The sequence below is a fragment of the Boleophthalmus pectinirostris genome, unplaced genomic scaffold (genome assembly GCF_026225935.1).
Source record: "Boleophthalmus pectinirostris isolate CB_2022bp ecotype Guang Dong unplaced genomic scaffold, ASM2622593v1 HiC_scaffold_7, whole genome shotgun sequence".
Classification (NCBI taxonomy): Eukaryota; Metazoa; Chordata; class Actinopteri; order Gobiiformes; family Gobiidae; genus Boleophthalmus; species Boleophthalmus pectinirostris.
This window is the reverse complement of record NW_026571473.1, coordinates 20330695-20351523: the sequence shown is the minus strand read 5'-3', so window position 1 is coordinate 20351523 and position 20829 is coordinate 20330695. Positions and strand designations below refer to the sequence as shown.

General features: G+C 41.5%; 1 protein-coding gene across 1 annotated transcript in view; it reads right to left on the bottom strand.

Moving 5' to 3' along the window:
- LOC110174042 (polymerase (RNA) mitochondrial (DNA directed)) overlaps nucleotides 1-16657 on the bottom strand; it is a 38479-nt gene extending 21822 nt beyond the window's left edge. Inside the window, exons 1-10 of the mRNA XM_055164579.1 lie at nucleotides 16457-16657; nucleotides 16111-16206; nucleotides 14436-15238; nucleotides 14236-14369; nucleotides 10802-10988; nucleotides 8901-9050; nucleotides 4518-4685; nucleotides 4078-4248; nucleotides 2627-2866; nucleotides 43-828 (exon numbers count right to left, since the gene is read on the bottom strand). Of these exons, the coding sequence (XP_055020554.1) occupies nucleotides 43-828; nucleotides 2627-2866; nucleotides 4078-4248; nucleotides 4518-4685; nucleotides 8901-9050; nucleotides 10802-10988; nucleotides 14236-14369; nucleotides 14436-15238; nucleotides 16111-16206; nucleotides 16457-16595 (2874 nt within the window). The 5' untranslated portion in view covers nucleotides 16596-16657. The remainder of the gene's footprint in view (nucleotides 1-42; nucleotides 829-2626; nucleotides 2867-4077; nucleotides 4249-4517; nucleotides 4686-8900; nucleotides 9051-10801; nucleotides 10989-14235; nucleotides 14370-14435; nucleotides 15239-16110; nucleotides 16207-16456) is intronic.
- Between the last annotated feature and the right edge of the window lie 4172 nt (nucleotides 16658-20829).

The window sequence follows — 20829 nt, the reverse complement described above, 5'->3', positions numbered from 1 at the left end:
TCGTCTAAATGAATAAATGTGCTGAGGACCTAATATACTCACATTCAGAGGGTTGTCAGCAGAATCCAGTATATCTTCCATTATAGAATTGGCATACTCGAGCCGCTCTTGCAATGAGTTCCTCTTCTTCAGACCTGTCAGATTGACTAAGTGGATCTTTAACCAGTCCAGCCCCTTAGGACCGAGGGGCTTTCCTTCAGCAAACAAAAGGATGGCCCGTGTCACATCACTCCCCAAGTGGTTAAAATATGGTGGACAGGGGTATGTCCGACCTCTGAAGTCCATGCTATGAGGGAACCAGAAGACCTCATCTCGTATGTAGTTGGCAATAGAAAGTTTATAAAGTGCATCTGTGCGCAAACTGTGCATTTCACCGCATTTCTTTTTGGCAATAACAACCTCCCTTTTCATTTGGGCCTTCTCAGTGGATGTGTAGGATGGATCTTGGGGGTTGAAACTGGGGATTTTTGGGGCCTCTGACATTGGTGGAGGGATATCTAATTTATCATTCCCTTTATCGTTAAAAATTAAAATTATAATATCTAAAAGTGGTTTATTGACTTTCCATGCACAGTTGCCCAGCTGGTTGAGAGAATCCATGATGGGCTGTAGGTTCTGGCTTCTTTCCAGCAAAGACTCATGCTGGGTGGCTCCATCGATAGTTCGCATAAGTTTAGTGGGGGTAAGAAGGTAAGCCCCAAACTTGACCGAAGTCCAGGGCACGGGAGGACATAGCATCGGGATGACATAGGAGTCAAAAGTCAATTTGGTCTCCATGGCGTCCTGCTGAATCTGAGTCAGGATAGGGTGAGGTTTGATGAAGCCAACCTGCCAAAAGAGGTTATATATAGTATTAGCTGGATCCTGTGTGCAAGTGTGCAATATAACACATATAGACAAGTGGGACATAAGATCCAAATTTGAATGATTGAAGCCTTCAACAGTTTGTCAGTAGTTAATCATCTGACCGTAGGGGCAATGACATTTCAAGTGAAATGGTGAAATGTTAAAACTCAAATCTACATTTATACTATGTTGAAGCCCAATTTTTTAATGGGAAAGTGATTATCTTTTCATGTAACAGCATACTTTTTAATAATAATAATACTGTGTATATATTGTATTTGGCACGTAAACAAATAATAAAAAAATAATTTGCAATTACATATTTGAGATACTTTTTAAAATTGAAATGATTATAGTGTTAACATATAGTGAGTACTTACTAATATTTTCTAGTATATAATACATAGAGCTTTCACTATTATAAACTTTATCTCATTTCATACAAAAAGACTGGGGTCTAACAAATTGTCACTGATTTGTAGATAAGGGAAAAACATAACAAAGGTATAAGAAAAGTTTATACAATGTTCTACAGAGTTAGCAAAATAAGCTTAAGTTTAAACTGCCATAGTTATCTCCACACCTCCCTAATACTGTACAGGTCACAGGGCACCACACATGAGACAATTTGAGGAAAAAAAAAAAAAAAGAAAGCTACATGACAGGAAAAAATAATTCAGTTCAGCCAAGCTTGCATGAGTCAGACTTTCCTGCTGAGCTGTAAAATCATTAGGATGCTCCCCTGTTGGCCTGACCTCCACCAAGAGAATAAAAAAATGGATAGAGCGAGTAGAGGGAAAGGAATATCTCTGGAATTATATAGAATAACCAGAAAATCTGCCTTAGTTCAAAATTGCACCTTTTCAAAAAGTCCAATCTTTTCTCTTCTTTGACTCATCCCCTCAGACTTGAGTGAAGTCCCATGGCAACAAATCAGCGAGCCAATTAAGAGGACAGTAAAAGAAGGATTAGCTGGGACCCTATTCATCTTACTCCGCTGCCCCCTGCCAATTCACTCGGCGGGAAGTGGTTTTATAATTCACACTCTCCACACAGGAGCTGAGGGTGCTCAACTGTGCGACAGGGCATTGTGGTGACTGACAGTGTCCCATGTTAAGGTCAAGTGTGGAAAGCAAAGGCAGGACAGTTATTAAATGAGTCTGGTTGAGTTAGAACAATTAACTTTTTAAAACATATACAAGGTATAGGGCTATAAACTGCTGGTCAACATGGTAAATCATTCAGATTTGTGGTTTTATCTGGGATTCATAGAACTGCAGTTACATTTATAACTATGGGTTTACAAGAAGTTTGATCATTCCATCACACTGTTTGTTAGTGAGGTTATGATTGTAGTGCATGTTTAAACTTGAAAAAATACCAATTAATGTGTACAAGTACACCAGGAGTCCTGAGGGCAATAAAATTTGGTCAAAACCACACACTTTTCCAAAAACGTTTGGATCCAGCAGAATGAAACAGTTTACAACTAATACAATATTTCACTAACAAAAACTAATAATAAAATTGCATCTGTGTTTTCACAACTTTGCTGGCATTGAATATCAAAATCATATTAATAAAAAAATATTATCACAGAGATACCGGCATTCTATTTTCTAGTATGGGATTATGTGCACGCAATTACAAGATGCAGAACAACAAAGCAATCTAGTACCGTATATGGATAACTAAAGTTTTAGTTTCAATACAATTGAGTCTACAAAACCATCAAATCAGATATTTGACCGGAAACATCAAATTTTAGATCCCTAGTTACCTGTTTGGTGCTCCTGAAAGTGTACATGTGGTACAGGATGGGGATGAGTTTTCGGTCACATGCGGGGTTCAAAATGTCGCTGTTTATTTTGAGGTTTTTCACCATCAGATCCACCAGGTACGTGCCCAGCTCCAGAGTCAGTGCGTAGGGCCAGTTGGTCTCTGTTCCCCTCAGAGTGGGACCCACCATGTTCTCTGCCTCCAGCTCACACCAGCGCTCTCTGGGAAGGACACTGTACGCCTAAAAACAGACACAGGCAGTGGTATTTTTAGTGACAGTTTTACAAAGTTTTACTAACAACTTTTGTTATCAATGTTAGCAGAAGAAGCAAGATGTTTCAGTATGATGTTTCAGGCCATATTGTGACATGGTATGGCACTATATTTTTCCTATAGGCAAATTATTCTGCATTTGACCTATCCTTTAATACAACAAGGCAACCCCTCAGAAGCAGTAGGCGACAACAGTGCAACACTCCAGAATTTGAGGACAACCAAACTGGATGATTAGCCTATTGTGCAAATATTAGCTTGAGGAGAAAAAACAGATCACCTGGAGCATACCCATACATATACATACAGAACATGCAAACTTTACACAGAAAAGCCCCACACAGCCATGGTGCCACTTGCTGCCTGGACTGGTTATGGTCTAGACAGTCAGTTTGTGGTTTGAGTACTTTTTCAGTGTAAATGAAGTGAAAACATGTACACAATTTAGCCTTATCTAAGGTCAACTTTGGTACAACGTCTACACAGGGTAATCAGGTTTTTGAATGGAAGCAAGATATGCAAATCCCAAACCTTCTTTCATATAAAATCTCAAATTAATGTTTAAGGTTATCACAGAATAAAAACAGCATAACAAGCTCAATTTTCACTACAAAGGGCTGCATGTAAAGTACCTTAGAAACAAACACCTTCTCTAACTACAGGTAAGAAACCACTGAATATAATGAGCATTGCCTCATTATATTAAACAAGAGGGTTTTCTCCAGAGTACAGCACCAGTGTCAAAACAGTAGTGCAGCCCTGAGTCAGCTCCAGCCTCATATTGAAAAAAAACAGCTGCATTAAAAACACAAAATTAAGTTAGGTTTTTCATGCTACTAAACAGGATTGTGAATATATTGGCATTATATTTTAGAAGCAGATAGTGATGTAATCATTTTATTTCATTTCCATTTTGCAACATTAGGCAAGAGTACAACAGATCATGCTGTTGTTTAGTGTCAAATTACTCAAAACAAGTTTCACATAAATAAAAAAATATATATTTATGTCATCGTATGTAATCTTATTATAAATATAATCAATGTTTATTTTTTCATGTAAATCATTCTCAGCAGAATTACAAGTAAAAATCCTCTAAACTATCCATCCCTCCATTGTATTTATTTCCTTAAATTACTAACAGAAAAGATAGTCTTTTGCATTCTGTTTTGATCTTACCTCAGTGTCCTTGGCTAAAATGTCTGTGTACGAGCTGTAAATGCTGGTCATCTTCTGCACCATGTGATACTGTTGCTTCTGCTTCACAGAGTACTTGTTGTAGACTCTGCTGCCCAGGTCACGGGCCACAACCCTGAGGGACTCCCCACTGGGTGGCATGTTGGCAACACTCTGCATAGGGCAGGCACAGGGTTCAAAAAGTGTAAGACAAAAAAATAATATACAGTCATCCAGCTTGTCAGTTAAATTGAGATGAAGATGCCTCGATCACAGTAAAAGAAATCAAAACACAGTGTCATCAAAAGTTGCAAATGTTTTGGTCTGTAACTGATTTAATGCTTATAAAATGTCAAAATAAAAATATATGAAAAAAAAATCTAAAGTTGAAATTTGCACGTCCTGTACCTTACTTGTACCTGCAAGTCAAGTGGGTTGGTTACCTGCACCATGATGTCCACGTAGTCGCTGTCGTCCAGGAGACACAGGTAAGGATAGATGTTGAGTCTGTAGCCTTTGGAGTTGGTGTTTGCAAGGATCATCTTGTTCTCCTTCAAAGCCTGAAGCAGTGTTTTGTGCCAATGTGTCCTCAGCTCTGACAGCAACTTCCTCTGAATGCAACAAAACAACTGGAAATCAATAACTACAACAACACAGTACGTGTGATGGTGCGAAAAATCACTTTTCTATAATTTACCAAATATACTGACCTTAAAAGTCATTTAGTTTTAAAGAAATACTTAAATGACTTTTAAGGTAGTCTAAAGTTTTTTTCTCAAATATTTCATAAACCCATGAGATACAGTGCCCATGAGATACAGTTACTATACTTTATGCACAACTGCAAGTACAACTTCAAGGGCTTAGATATGGACATATTTACATATATAAAGTCTAACATTTGTACAGTTTTCAGTGTATATTCATCACGCAAGTAAAGGCTTTTTCAGTATGCCCGCAGCAGTGTCTGTGGAGGTGACGTTTTCCCTATTGCCCAGCAGCCATTATAATGCATTATTATTCTGCTGTGTCTGTCTGTAAATGCTCCATGACCACCAGGGACGCTCCGACTGCTTGCTTCCCACGTAGCCCATCTGCAGACACACCATCCAGGGCCAGCTCCAAATGCCACATTTGGGATTGAGGCTCAATATAATGTTTGTTCAGTTTTGTCATACATATTAACAAAACTGTTTTATTTCAAAGATAGCCAGAAGGATTTAGAAAGCGAATGCTAGCAGATACAGTGCTTGTTGGTTCGTCAATATTGTTTTTCAGGGAAGGTCAGTAATTAGGTCATAAAAATATGACTTGTTGGTGGCATTGTTATTGACTGGAACCTCACCACAAGGGGTCAGCATTGAGACATACCATTTTACAAACATTTTAAACATCTAGAAGAGACCTACTTTTTGATCCAGCTCAGGATATTATTTACCATTGCAAGCAATTATATAAGTGGAGGTCTGCACTAACTGCATAAACAAAAGATAGAAAGCTCACAAGTCATTAGTTTTAAATAATCAGTGAATGTAACGATTGCAATGTGTATGTTTTTTTTGTAAACTTAATTATACTATCCCTCCTTGAACCGTCACCTTATCGTGGTGGAGGGTTTTGAGTGCCCAAATGATCCCGGGAGCTATGTTGTCGGGGGCTTCATGCCCCTGGTAGGGTCACCCAAGGCAAACAGGTCCGGGGGGACGGGTCAGACGAAGTACGGTTCAGAAGTCCCATATGATGAGTCACACAAAGAGGCCAGTTACATCGCCCGGATTGGCATCACTGGGGCCTCACCCTGGAGCCAGGCCTGGGGTGGGTGCTCGCCAGGGAGCGCCTAGCGCCTGGCGGCCGGGCCCCGGCCTTCCCCCACGGGGCCCGGCCGGGCCTTCCCCCACGGGGCCCGGCTCAGCCCAAAGGAGCGACGTGGGGCCGTCCTCACGTGGGCCCACCACCCGCGGGAGGAGCCATATGGGGCCGGTGCAAAGAGATTTGGGCGGCAGTCGAAGGCGGGGGCCTCGACGACCGGATCTCCGGACATGGAGACTAGCTCTGGGGACATGGAATGTCACCTCGCTGGGGGGGAAGGAGTCTGAGCTTGTGCGGGAGGTTGAGCATTACCGACTAGATATAGTTGGCCTCACCTCCACGCACAGTTTGGGCTCTGGAACCCAACTCCTTGAGAGGGGCTGGACTCTCCATTTCTCTGGCGTTGGCCGCGGGGAGCGGCGGCGGGCTGGTGTGGGCTTGCTCATTGCCCCACAGCTCAGCCGCTGTGTGTTGGAGTTCACCCCGGTGAACGAGAGGGTCGAGCACATGGGTGTCCATAAGTGCACATGGCACCAGGACACCCTAGGCCGGAGGTCGATGATCGACTTTGTAGTCGTGTCATCTGACCTCCGGCCGCGTGTCTTGGACACTCGGGTGAAGAGAGGGGCTGAGCTGTCAACTGATCACCACCTGGTTGTGAGTTGGGTTCGCTGGCGAAGGAGGAAGCCGGAAAGACCTGGCAGGCCCAAGCGTGTAGTGAGGGTCTGTTGGGAACGTCTGGCGGAGCCCTCTGTCAGAGGGACTTTCAACTCACACCTCCGGGAGGACTTCTTCCGGATTCCGGGGGAGGCTGGAGATATGGAGTCCGAGTGGGCTTCATTCTCGGCCTCTATTGTCGATGCGGCTGCTCGGAGCTGTGGGCGTAAGGTCTGTGGTGCCTGTCGCGGCGGCAATCCCCGAACCCGGTGGTGGACACCGGAAGTAAGGGATGCCGTCAAGCTGAAGAAGGAGTCCTATCGGGCCTTGCTGGCTCAGGGGACTCCTGAAGCAGCTGACGGGTACCGGTGGGCCAAGCGTGCTGCAGCCCGTGTGGTTGCGGTGGCAAAAACTCGGAGCTGGGAGGAGTTCGGGGAGGCCATGGAGAAGGACTATCGGACGGCCTCAAAGAGATTCTGGCAAACCGTCCGGCGCCTCAGGAGGGGGAAGCAGTTCTTCGCCAACACTGTTTACAGTGCGGGGGGAGAGCTCCTGACCTCGACTGGGGATGTTGTCCGGCAGTGGAAGGAATACTTTGAGGATCTCCTCAATCCCACCGTCACGTCTTTCGAGGAGGAGGCCGATGCTGGGTACTCGGAGGCGGACTCATCCATCACCCAGGCTGAAGTCACTGAGGTGGTTGGAAAGCTCCTTGGTGGCAAGGCTCCAGGGTTGGATGAGATCCGTCCTGAGTACCTTAAGTCTCTGGATGTTGTGGGGCTGTCTTGGCTGACATGCCTCTTCAACATCGCGTGGTGGTCGGGGACAGTACCTCTGGACTGGCAAACCAGGGTGGTGGTCCCTCTGTATAAGAAGGGGGACCGGATGGTGTGTTCCAACTATAGGGGGATCACACTCCTCAGCCTTCCCGGTAAGGTCTATGCCAGGGTACTGGAGAGGAGAATCCGGCCGATAGTCGAACCTCAGATCCAGGAAGAGCAGTGTGGTTTTCGTCCTGGCCGTGGAACACTGGACCAGCTCTACACTCTCCATCGGGTGCTCGAGGGTTCATGGGAGTTTGCCCAACCAGTCCACATGTACTTTGTGGACTTGGAGAAGGCATTCGACCGTGTCCCTCGTGGTGTCCTGTGGGGGATGCTCTGGGAGTATGGGGTCTGGGGCCCTTTGCTAAGGGCTGTCCGGTCCCTGTATCACCGGAGCAGGAGCTGTGTTCGCATTGCCGGCAGTAAGTCAGACCTGTTCCCGGTGCATGTTGGACTCCACCAGGGCTGCCCTTTGTCACCGGTTCTGTTCATTGTATTTATGGAAATAATTTCTAGGCGCAGTCAGGGGCCGGAGGGGGTCCGGTTTGGGGACCACAGGATCTCATCTCTGCTGTTTGCGGATGATGTTGTCCTGTTGGCTTCATCGAACCAGGACCTGCAATGTGCACTGGGGCGGTTTGCAGCCGAGTGTGAAGCGGCTGGGATGAAGATCAGCTCTTCTAAGTCTGAGGCCATGGTTCTCGACCGGAAAAAGGTGGCTTGCCCTCTCCGGGTGGGTGGGGAGTTTTTGCCTCAAGTGGAGGAGTTCAAGTATCTCGGGGTCTTGTTCACGAGTGAGGGAAGGACGGAACATGAGATTGACAGGCGGATCGGTGCAGCTTCGGCAGTGATGCGGTCGCTGTATCGGACCGTTGTGGTGAAGAGGGAGCTGAGCCGAAAGGCGAAGCTCTCGATTTACCGGTCAGTCTTCATTCCTACTCTCACCTATGGTCATGAGCTCTGGGTAGTGACCGAAAGGACAAGATCGCGGATACAAGCACTCGAAATGAGTTTCCTCCGCAGGGTGGCTGGGCGCTCCCTTAGAGATAGGGTGAGGAGCTCAGTCACACGGGAGGAACTCAGAGTAGAGCCGCTGCTCCTCCACGTCGAGAGAAGCCAGTTGAGGTGGCTCGGGCATCTGTTCCGGATGCCTCCTGGGCGCCTCCCTCGGGAGGTGTTCCGGGCATGTCCCACCAGGAGGAGGCCCCGGGGAAGACCCAGGACACCCTGGAGGGAATATGTCTCTCGGCTGGCCTGGGAACACCTCGGGGTTCCCCCGGAGGAGCTGGAGGACGTGTCTGGGGTGAAGGAAGTCTGGAAGTCCCTGCTTAGACTGCTGCCCCCACGACCCGGCCCCAGATAAGCGGATGAAAATGGATGGATGGATAATTATACTATTTATTATCAAGGGAAGAAAACAAGTAAGAATGTCACTGCATATGTTTTAACTGCGTACTTGGCATCAATTTCTTTCATTTCTAAATAAAAAAATATGAATTGGTATAGTGAACAGTGTGCTCAACATGATGCATGTACCATTTTGTCCATGTTTTCAGTGACGGGTTTGGCTGCCTCCACAGAGTCAACAGTGACGGTGCAGGCCCGCTCCATGCTGAGCTGCTGGTGAAACCGCTCCTGGAGCTGTTGCTTGGTGAAGTGCAGTTTGGGATAGCGATGCTCCGCCCTCTAAAGCACAGAACAGGACAGTGGAGACAGGTTTTATTGCAGTGAGTTTCATGCTATTATTGGTGTAAATGTTGAGATCCTATCAGCCAAGGTTCAAGACAGGAAGCAGATAAAGACTTATGAAACAGGCCAGTCACCCAAAGCCAAATCGTAAGCCCATCTGAACTGCTGCCAGGGGGAATCGATCTAAACCACACTATTTTATCTGTTAGAGTTTATCACACACCAGTGACAGAAAACTGACAATGCACATGAAAAATGCTTTCTTTTCAGTAATGCTTCTTTTCAAACGCACACATTTTCAGTCCTATCAGTTAAGGGGTACCTACCATATTTAGAATCATTGCAACATCAAATTACCAACTACACAATTGAATAATCAAAATGGAAGTTTAGTCTTATTTAGGAGTAAAAAGAGGCAAGTAGATAAGACAGTAAATTTTATGTAATATTCAACTGTATTTATAGATACACAAATGGACTTCATAAACTCTTTTTAGAGCTTTTTTGCCCCATAAGCAATAATAAGAATGCTTGATATATGGGTTGATTTTCTGATGTCCAACAGTCTCTAGTGACAAGACACAGCTTGATCAAACAGCATTCTATAAACTACATTTTAATCAATTCCATACATAATTGCTACAATAAACATATTCTAATGAGATGGAGTGTGCTGTCTAGAGATCTGCCAGCCTTGTATTCTGTTATCATAGGGACCAGTTATTTGGACAGCCTTCCCCTATGCAAATAAGTCATCCAAAATGTTACAGTTAGCTCACCACGCGAGTAGTTAGCCAGCTCTCCAATCACAGGCATGAGTAATGATGCAAGGACGCTTGACATGATTTAAGCTGAACTTTTATCTCAAAATGCAAGCCAGGCTCCTCTCATCACACCACCAGCCTAAGCCTACAAAAAGACAACTCGAACGTGTCAAGTCCAAAGAATATGGAGTATGTGATGAGGTTAAAAATAGCACAATTGCACAAAAAAGCTGTTAATGAATCATGTGAGATTGAATGGGGGAAGGGAGGTGGGAAGAGCAGGAGGAGAGGTGAGAGAAAAGACTCGAAAAGGAAAGCACAGGAGCCATTAGAAAGCAGGGTTGGCACACTAAAAATAGGGCAGAGCCAGCGCCTGACTGTGGCGGGCTGTGAAGGGGTGACAATCAAATCTTTAGGAGTCACGCTGGAGCTTGCCGACAGCTTTCTCAGCCCAGTCATGGTGTAAAAGCCAAAAGCAAACACAAGACAAAAGAGCGATTAAAATATCCGAGACGATATTTCTTTTCTTTGGGCTCACAGGGTCACCACTGCAAATCAGCTGCATTATGAAGTACACTACACCACATTTGCATATTGATTAGGTTTAGGGTTACAGAGCAGATTTAGTGCTCTCAGTTTATACAGGATTGCAAATAGACTTAAAAATGTAATGACTGATTCTGAAATACATGTTTAACAGTTAATTTCCATATTGCATTGCATATTTAAACGGAAAAGTTTTTCAATTAAAATAATCACTACCAGATTTGTTTTTCTCTTAATTCTTTAATAAATAAAAAAAGTTCTCATTGATCCTTCATGCAGTCCCACCCCGACCTGAATCTCCTCAGTTAAAACAAAAGCATAGCTCTCAAATTGTCTGCCAGTGCTGATATTTTCATTTCCTTTCGCCAGGTCCCTAAAACCACCCTGTCATATACAAAATTTACTATAACATGTATCCTATTATTTTGTCCCTATTACCTGCGTGTAGAAGTCCTCCACCAGTGAGGGGTACTGCTGCTTTCCGTCTGGGTTAACGTTTGGCTGGTATTCAGGCTGGACTACATGAATGGCGTTCATAACCATGTCCCTCTCATCCTGTCTGAACAGACACTGACTAAACAAGTCATCCACTGAAAATCCATCCTCCTCCATCTGGTTCAGGCACCTGTACAAAACACCACAAAAGAGTTTTTAATTTGATGACAGTTATGGGTTATTAGTGTAGGGACAGCTGGAATTTTAGTCATGGAGAAGTTGAACCCACAATCTGGAAAACTGAACCAGCTACGGAATAGTGTATTATATGACAAAATAAATATACAAAAGCACTACTTGGAGGTTAAGGTGGATTTTCAAATAAAAGACTATTTCATGTGTAAAACCTAGGAACTGAAAATGATTATAGTCACACGTTGGCATGATGGAATAATTAGGATTCTCACATGTGTGTAGCATTCAGAATAGCCCATCAGAGACCCTTTGATCTGCATCACAGATAAGATCCACCATGCTCAACAGACTCTGGAATTGGAGCACAATCTTTTGACCTCTGCCCTGTCTGGGGATGTGGGATTTCTCTCTCATACCATCTGATTAATTAATATAAAAAATGTCTCTGAGCTATGATATGAAAGAGCAGAACAAGAAATGTAGGCAAGAAAATAAATGTCCATTTGATTGCAATACATACCATATATTATATTTAGGTCAATAAAACTCATTTTAAACCATGTCATGAGAGATACATGGGTTTTGTAAATTCCATCTACAAGGCATTTCCTGTACTGATCAAATTGCACATTGTCAACAGGATATGCCCTATTCAACTATTATCTTGAATATTACATTAACTTAGGACTTAGGTTGCATTTATAAAAAGCTTATGAAAAAGGCACACCGTGTTGTTAATGCTTGAGAGAATAGATCACTTCTTAAAAATAAAGTCACCATGCATGGTGGAGGTAAACAACAACACTTCTTGTCTCTCTGAGTTTTGCAAAAAAAACATTTGTCACCAGAAACATCCACTTTACCTTGTGCTCCTTTTCAGAATAATTATAAATAACAGTGTGCTAATTATATTGGGGTGGAAACCCTGGCTCAGCAGCTTCTTCAGACCTAGTTTAATCAGACACAAGCGGAGTTTTGCAGCAACATCAAGAAGAATAAATGCAATGAAAGGAAATTGTTTCAGGAAATAGACAGGTCCACGTATAATCTGTAATCTGTAATTTAATATGATTGTAAACAGGTTTCTGCATTGGCAAGAATCATGAGATAGTATTTTCCAATGTACTGTATTATCAGCATCAGTATACCATTGACAGTGTAACATCAGACAATGCACCTTCTAATATCAGAAAAAAAATCTCAAATCTACCACCATCTGAGGCCCATAATTGCAGAGACGTTTACAAGCACCCTCACAGGAAGTGAATGAACAGAGAATGCATATTAGAGCATCCAAAAGCAATCTAGCAGTTTTGATATAGACAAAGACTTGCAAAGTAAACAGAATATATTATTAACATAGCTATTTGATAGTCTTAGCGGTAAATAATGATAAGTAGGCAAATATTTATAGCAGAGCGTGTCTAGTTTCCTTGACCCTGTCATGGAGTCAAGTGTGTTGCCATGTGCAATTGGGGTTGAAGTAAAAGAGAGAGGCTTGAACAAAAGGAGGATTAGTGTGGGTGCTGGTGGTGTGGTCCAAATGAACAGAAAGGGCAAAGAGGTTGAATGATAGAGCATAATCAGCCTGGTGAGTGCTCAGCAGCACACTGGGGAACAAGGGGCTGTGGGAGAGGCAGCACTTACAAAGGCAAAACTTCAGGGGATAAGTGCATGGACTGAAAAGACTGCGGACAGGTTGGGAAAATAATGTTTGATGCGAGAAAAGTGCAAGGAAAATGCCCCCAGAAAACAATAGCCAGTGGAGATAAGAGGAAAATTAATAAGATTTAAGTCTGCCTATATCATGAGAGTGTCATTTTACAGTAATCAATGAAGACTTATTCCTGCCCTACCACTGGCCATTCAAAAGTGCTGCAGATGGATGAAAGAAATGTCTTAAGTCTTGCCTGTAATCACTGGTGGGACAGTCACTTCACAAGAGAATTGTTTTATTCTAAGACCTGATCAGAGTCATCCAAAAATAGTGTATTCATAAAGAATTTTGATTTAGGCCCAATATCTACCTAATATCTCATGGTAAATGAATGGGGGAGGAAATTAACTGTCAGTATATTCTTGTAGTCCTGTAGGTCCTGCTGGCCCTAACTAGCCATTAAGGGGCATATCAGTGAGGTAAGATCTAGCCCGCTAAAATCCCCAATGTCCTAATCACTTAATTGTACCATTTTAGGTTAGCTCTACCTTTGTCTACCATATCCCTTAAAGATACCTCAAGTCAACTTTCTCCAAAAAACACAAATTGTGCATTAGACCTGTGTATTATTTTGGTTAATAGCATCAATACATTCCAGTGTATATTTGCAGCACTAGATCAACTTAGATTATGATATTATTTGTCAAGTTGGCCTAGTTGCAGAAAAACTGGGGTGCTGCTGCAATGACGGTAGTTCTTGATGAAGAAATGTACTTGCACAAGTATATTAAACCCAGCACAAGTGTGTCAGAGGGGTCCTGTCACTCTGTTACATTTTAATTACACCAGTCTCTTGTAGTCGACCTCTAGTGAGCCTTATTAACACTTGGGCTTCTGTTCAGGATTTATGTGAAAAACATCATTAAATATTACAGGCATCAGCGTATTATAGTTGCTATGGAAACAAAGGTGAAAAATGTGAAGTGCAAAGTGGCGTCATTGTTACTATACTACTGAAGTCAAAGGAAGTCAGAGTAAAATATTGTTGCCTGAGACTTAAAATTTGTATATGTAAGTAGTTTAGCAGATTTTTTAGGAACTGTGTTTTCAGAGAAGAAAGAACAACTTGAAGAAAAAGAGGGTTTTGGGACCATACAAGCAGCCTAGTCACACTTGTAAGTGAGGTGCACTGCTGCTTTTGAAATTTGTATAGAATTTGATTCATCTGAACTTCAGAATTTCAGTTTCTAAATTATAGTAATTTTGCAAAGAAATATACAAAATGCTAAATTTAAGAGTTAATATGGTATTTCAAGTCATAACTATAATTTGTCATAATGATATCAATCATTTTAACACCCGCAATGCCAATAATTACATAGCTCTAAGTAAAATATTTTATCCTGTGGACTAAATAAAGAACTTGCATTCTATAGAACAAGACTGATGAAAAGAGGAGAACACAATGTTATAACGTGAAGGTAAAAGAAACGTTAGGAAAGGGGGCCCCCTGCTGGTCTGAGCAAATCATTACGGATATACCTACACTGCTTTGCAGCTACACTAAACTAACTTAAATACTTACCTAATAATAACTTGTGGCGAGCAGCTTGGATTGCGTCCCATACATTCCAATGCTGCGCAGTAGGATCCCAGGTTTGCCTTTAGACCCGCCTCTTCCAGCAAAATAAATATGCGGCCAATATGACTCAGTGTGCCCTGATGAAAACAGTAAAATATCACGCTTTCCAACCATGACAACACAAACTACTAAAAAAAACCCACCTTTTTGGCCCAAACCCTCATCATAATGTTATAGATGTCTGTATTGAGATGCTTCCGCCTGCTCATTCCTCTGTGTTGACTGAGCAGGAAGTGATGTGCGCGATCAATGTCCCCCATAAACACGCAGGCCTCCAAGTACGAGCTGATGCTCTGCTGGAGCTCTACAGCGTACGTACTATTATCCAATAGTCCCTCTGTTATATGTGTATTTGAGGAGGACCGTGCATTGAGTGTTTTCTCCAACTCTTCTGCCTGCACCAGTGCATTTGCTCTCCCCTCAATTTCTGCTGTACAGTTAGTTGAGCCTCCTTTATCTACAGCTATATTGACTAAACAGTTTGCATTCCTTTTGTAAACCTTTCGTGACAAGGCAGCAGTTCTAACTACAGTGGTGGAGGTTGAAGAGACTGCTGAGTGAATTTCTTCAGACAGTTTCATGTGTTTGTTAGGTTTCTTCTTTGAAGCTGCAGTCTTTTTAGCTGTGGTAGAAATGATTTTATGGGAGGTTCCAGGAAGCATTTGGCTGCCTTTGCTCACTTTCATGTTCTTCATCTGGATTTTCTGTTGTAGATTTTGTTCTTCCTTAAGTTTTTTTTTCTTTTCTTGAGAGAGTTTCTCCATCCAACGACTGGGCTGTGATTTTGATCTTGGTTTGGGTTGGTCTGCTTTGGCCTGAGGTTGGCTTTTTGGACTTTTACCAGATAATGGTCCTGTTCCAGAGGAGGGAGCAGAGACAAACTGCACTTTTGCATGTTGGACATCTACAACATCAGACTGAAGCTGCTGGATTCTGGCTTCAAGAACTAGAGAAGATGGCACACAAAAATATAATTAAGTTTAAACTGGAATAGACTGCAATAGACACCATGCACTATTTTTAAGTCTTATCTGATTGCATATTTATAGATTAGTGTTATAAGAGACCTACAAAGGAAAAAAGGTGTGATCACCTGAAGTGAATATTTCTGTTCTGACAAGTGTAAAACCAAGCATATGATAATGGCACTGATGCATGTACAATCACTTAAATGACTAAATGACCAAGTAAAAGTACAGGTTACTAAACAAAAATGCCCTACTTTCAAATCCTGAACTCAATGCTACAGAGCAAGAAACCATTATTAAGTTTCCACAAGTTCAGTGAAACATACTTTCTTGTGCAAAGTTCTCAAGTAAACAGTTAAATAACAAGCAGGCTGATTTATGATACAAGTAAACAAGGAAGGGTATATCAAATCTAGGTGAAATGTGCTGTTTCTAAGCATTGGTTAATTGTTGATGTGAAATGTTCATCTTATAAGCAAGCCCTTAAAGGTATCACTATTTAACTTTTCTGCTAGAGGGTCCGCCAACCTGCTAGTCTCCAATGGACATGTTATTACACTGGAATGGAATGTTCCACAGTATTGCTTACTAACTTATCTCCAAGGGGATACCAGACCAAGTCAGATCTGTGGTGAGGCAAGCCCACAAGAGTAACAATGCGTTTTAGCAAGGTATTTTTGAGCAAGAAAACATCTGTAATTTGATTATGTAATGCATGATCATATTCAATATCAGAAGAAATTAAGATTTCAATCAAAGTAATGGCATCCCTCGCCGGAAGAATTACACAGTGCGCCTTTAGAATCAATGCACAGTAGACATCAGAACATTCAGTTATTTTATAGCTCACCATCAACTAGAGACTGTTCCAGCAAACGTTTCTTGTTGTCATCTGTCTTGGGAATCAGAAATGATATATTTCTTCTTTGCAGGTGCAGATAGTGCTCTGTCAATAATACAGTGAAACATATCACCATTAAACCTCTCTATTTTTAATACAGTACACATGAGGACACATAGTAGTCATGTTACAGACAGGGATCAAAACACTACTATAGATAGTAAGTCTTGTCTAGAGATGTTTTTCCCAACAGTTCAAACTGTTCAAAGTGATACAATCCAAGGTTAAACATAACAATGAACAAATAATGCGCAGAGGTTTATTCTGGTGAAGCACAGTGTATCCTTCAGCTCACCTGTAAATCGTCTCGAGGCGCAGTTTCTTAGGCACAGAGGACAATAGTTCTCTGGAGAGTTTCGGACAGAACACTTTTCCAACAAAAAACGGCTAATCTTCACACATTTGGTAAAGGCACACACTCTGAGAAGTGACATGTTGACATCTCATAACCACATTACTTCTCCGCACCGTGCAAGTACGCCGCCATTTTGTTCCAGACCAGTGTAATCACGCAGAAGTCGACAAGGAGTGTCAGGCGACAAAACAGATAACAGAACAGTCAATTATGTACCTCCAAGGTAAAATTATGTGAAGTAACCTCAGTAGGAAAATTACGATGTTATAGGCTATATATGCCACAGAAAATATTTAAACATTTATCAAATACTACTGCATGATTATTATATTATAATCAGTTGAAAACGCCACCTCAAATGATAAAAATGGGACTACAAGTAGGACACACGATGGAGTTTAAGGATAAAAAATTGCTATCCATGTAATTTTCTGTTTGGATGGAATAGCAGACCACACAACATTACAAGTCAGAAGTTAGAATGCCCCGATATTGCTTGCTAGGATTTTAGTTGTCTGGTTATTACGTAAATTTGACCATTTTATAGCATGCATGGGGTACGTGGGACCATAGTGGGACAAGGGACAGGGGTCGAATAGTTGCAGAACAACCTGATGGGACAGCGGTTAACCTATCGATCATATGTAGGACTTATATAATATAATTCATATTAAACTATAGTATTTCGTTCATGGATTTTTCGTTTTATGGATTTAATGTTTTTTACATATTCAATTGATTTACATTTGACATTTTAACCCATAGGTGGCAGTCTCACTATGATCAACGAAGAGGAGGTTGAGCTGAAACTTCAAGCAGCAGGTGATTTGAATGTTATCTTCTACAAGCAACTGTATGTTACAATCGTGTTCTCTTTTTTTAGCCTGTAAGTCCTGCAAGAACTAACAACTTAGCCTTTTAACTGTGTAGGCCTATGTTATGGAATATACCAAATACATTTCTGTTGTAAATTTTTGAGTATTCATTAAAAATGTGTTTATCTTGATAGAAAAATGCATTGTTTTAGTGAAAATAAAGGACTAATAATAAAAGAACTGATAATAAATGACAATAAACAATGACTAATAATAAACTGTGAATCTGAAGTAACAGTCCTAATTGACATTGACATTGTTTACAGTAGTTTCATACATTTGCAAAGGTAAGACCCCATTTGGACCAACTCTTTGAATGCCCCCTGAAAGTCATTAGTCCTTCTATTCACCCCGACAGCTTTGAAGTTCAAAGATCATACAGTTTAAAATCAAGTGTGACTTTGGTTCTAGCCAGGAGTTACACTAAATTTATCTTATTCATATCCTGTATACTTTTTGACCCCCAGCAGCGTCAGCCTCCCCTTGCATCCATGCATCCATAAAGCATTCTTAAACACTTTAGTGGCCCTTTGTGTCTCGGCAGGCTGGAGGTTAACACAAGCACTACTTGACAGAGTGGCAGGCATGGAGGGGGGTGCACAGGGAAATGAGGTCCAGGCAGTACATCTTTTCTCAGTGGAGGCAGAGGCCGGGAGCTCAGCGGTAGGTGTCTGCTGCTGAGCTGTAGGTGAGGATCAGGAGGTGTTTGTTGCCACGGTTCACAAGCAGGGCCCCTCGACACTGCCGTTTGATGTGGTTGGCCCCTGTCGGCGGCTGGCTCTTAGCGTTGGTGTGACAGTCATTGCCGGGTGAGTGACTGTCAATGCCTCCGTGCACAAAAGAGGAGAAGACAGGCATTCATGGAGCCTGATAATGGCCAGGCCACGACAAGGCTGCCATTCTCATACACTTTGATCATCCGGATTCTTTTGCACACCTTTGTAGGGGACTCCCTATTTGTTTAACAGATGGAGAGAGGGCTGCTTTTCAAATGGCTTCACCTGGCAAGGAATACTTGATGGAGATACTTTTCACTGAAATACTTGGTAGATGCTTTTCGCAAGGGGCTTTACATTACTTAAAAGTCATTTGTGGCCAGTTCCATGAAGGCTGAACTTTTCTCAATGTTCTGTGATGGTTGAGACATTTTTGTTGTTTTGTTCACTCTGTATAATTTCACACACACACACACACACAAATTTGGATCTTTTAATACTAGTTTTAGACTGGCTGATCAATATCAGAGGTAGAAAAAAAGCTTATATTTTGTGTTGACATTATTGTCTAAAAAGTGTTTATCATTTTTGATTAGTATTAAGCCTTTTACAGTATTAAAATTGAGTTTTAAATGTTAGTATTGTGACAATTCTATTGTCCTAATCTGTGCATTCTCTTCATTTGTTCAGACTTGGAACTGACAAAAAGAACACCTGGATTGGCTGTATTAAAGATGTCTACATCATTCTTAGTAAACATCAATGCTAAAGGACTGCAGATACTTCAGTGCATTAGTACTAATTACACCAGTGCAGACATTACAGCCGCCTGCAGACTTATGCCCAGGCCTTTCCTGGACTTCACTGAGTCACTTAGCTTCCCACACCTTTTAAGATGGCTCCAATTAGTGAGTCGTTGTTCTGTCATTTTATTTACAAGCATGTCCCAACAGCATAATAATCTCAATTTACCAATACTGAGTTCAAATAAAGCTTGGCATTTAAATAACACTACTGTAACTGCAGCCTTTTTTCTAGCCAATGCTGTAGCTATTTTCCTAGCATCTGGGCATGATGTTTACTACCCAAAATATTAATGGATAGCTAGATAGATGCTTTATTGATCCTGAAAGATCATATTCAGGAGTGACATTCATGTATTTTTACGTGGATATCAGAAGAACTATATACTCACGCAGTTAATTGACAAAATTATAAAAAGGGCTAATTGCATTCTGTCACATAGAAAAGATTGCAAACTTTTTGTATTCAAGCTTAGATAAACAACTATATAATATTGCATCTTGAGAAAATCCCAAAACAAAATATTTACTTTTTAAGTTGTTTTGAAGATATGTAAAATGTGAGTATTGACTCTATCATATATAGTAAAAATCTGCAAAAAGAGATGATTAAAAACATTGAGTTGTAAACAGTTCAGCCATAGGGAAAAAGGGTGGTTGAGGTTTAAGATATATGTCTGACACATTACTGAATTTGAGATATTCAGTCTTGTGTCAGTACTGTCCACCCCTAGTGAGGTGCCATGTTAGATATGTCCTGAGCTCTTGTTAAGTACAGGTCACATCAACAGCTTTCAAATATGCATCCTTCCTACTTCTTTTATGAGGGCATCATATCACTTTTCATTGGCACGGGGGACAAGCCAAAACGTCTTTGGGGCAAAAGGAAGTAAAAGACAGAAAGATACAATGGTAAGTAAGCAGAAACACAATTAATAAAAGGCAGCCATTAGCAGGGGATTGTGGATGCTGAGGCGAAGGTCAGGTTTCAGCTCTTTTGAAGACTTTGATGATACAAAACAGGCCTCATTATAGCGATATTATCTCTATTCATACACTTACTGAGCCTCTTGGAAACCTGCTGGGAAACATTAGGTTCCTACACTGGGGAGCATCCTGATTGGACACTGTGGCCCATAGCTCCGGGCACACCCACTTAACCTCAAAAGTCTATCAGAGAATACAATTTTTTTAGACATGCTGAATAACAACATAACAATAAAGACACAGCCCTAAAGTCAGAGCCCAAATATTATTATTAAAACATATTATAAGGCACCACTCAACAATCTCCTGCTGCATCTGATATAAAGCTATTACTCCAGAACTACTACATGCCTAAGCATCTTGAATGAGTTTGGCTCGTTTAGGGACAGCTACTCAACAAGTGAAATAGGAAATTGAGCTCACCGAATATGTAAATTATGAATAAGGTATATTATTTTTATTTCATTTATTTGATTACATCCTATCCGTTTGGGAGCTATCTATGGCCATAGAAAGGATGAAAAAGTACCCAATCCTGACTGAAAACATATACCTTAATGCCCAATGTTATCCCTGGGGGTAAAAGGTCCATGCTAACATTTTCTAATCAGTATTTACTATTTTAGACAGAAGCAGTAAGAAATATAGATATCAGGAAAAACGCAGCAGATATCCGCAAACCCTAGTGGTTACATAAGTATGGCACGCATCTACATATACAGCTAGATGAGTGTCAAGGTAAGCTTCTCAGAGTAAACAAAATGATCTCACATTTTCAAACTTCAATTTGTGATAATTGTTTTTATAGTCTGTATTTTTCATGCATGACCAGTGTATAATAATGATTTAATTTAATATGTTTAACACATGTTCGTTTCACAGCTATAGAATTTAACACTACAAAGGGGCTTACAAGGCAGTGAGTTTGAATG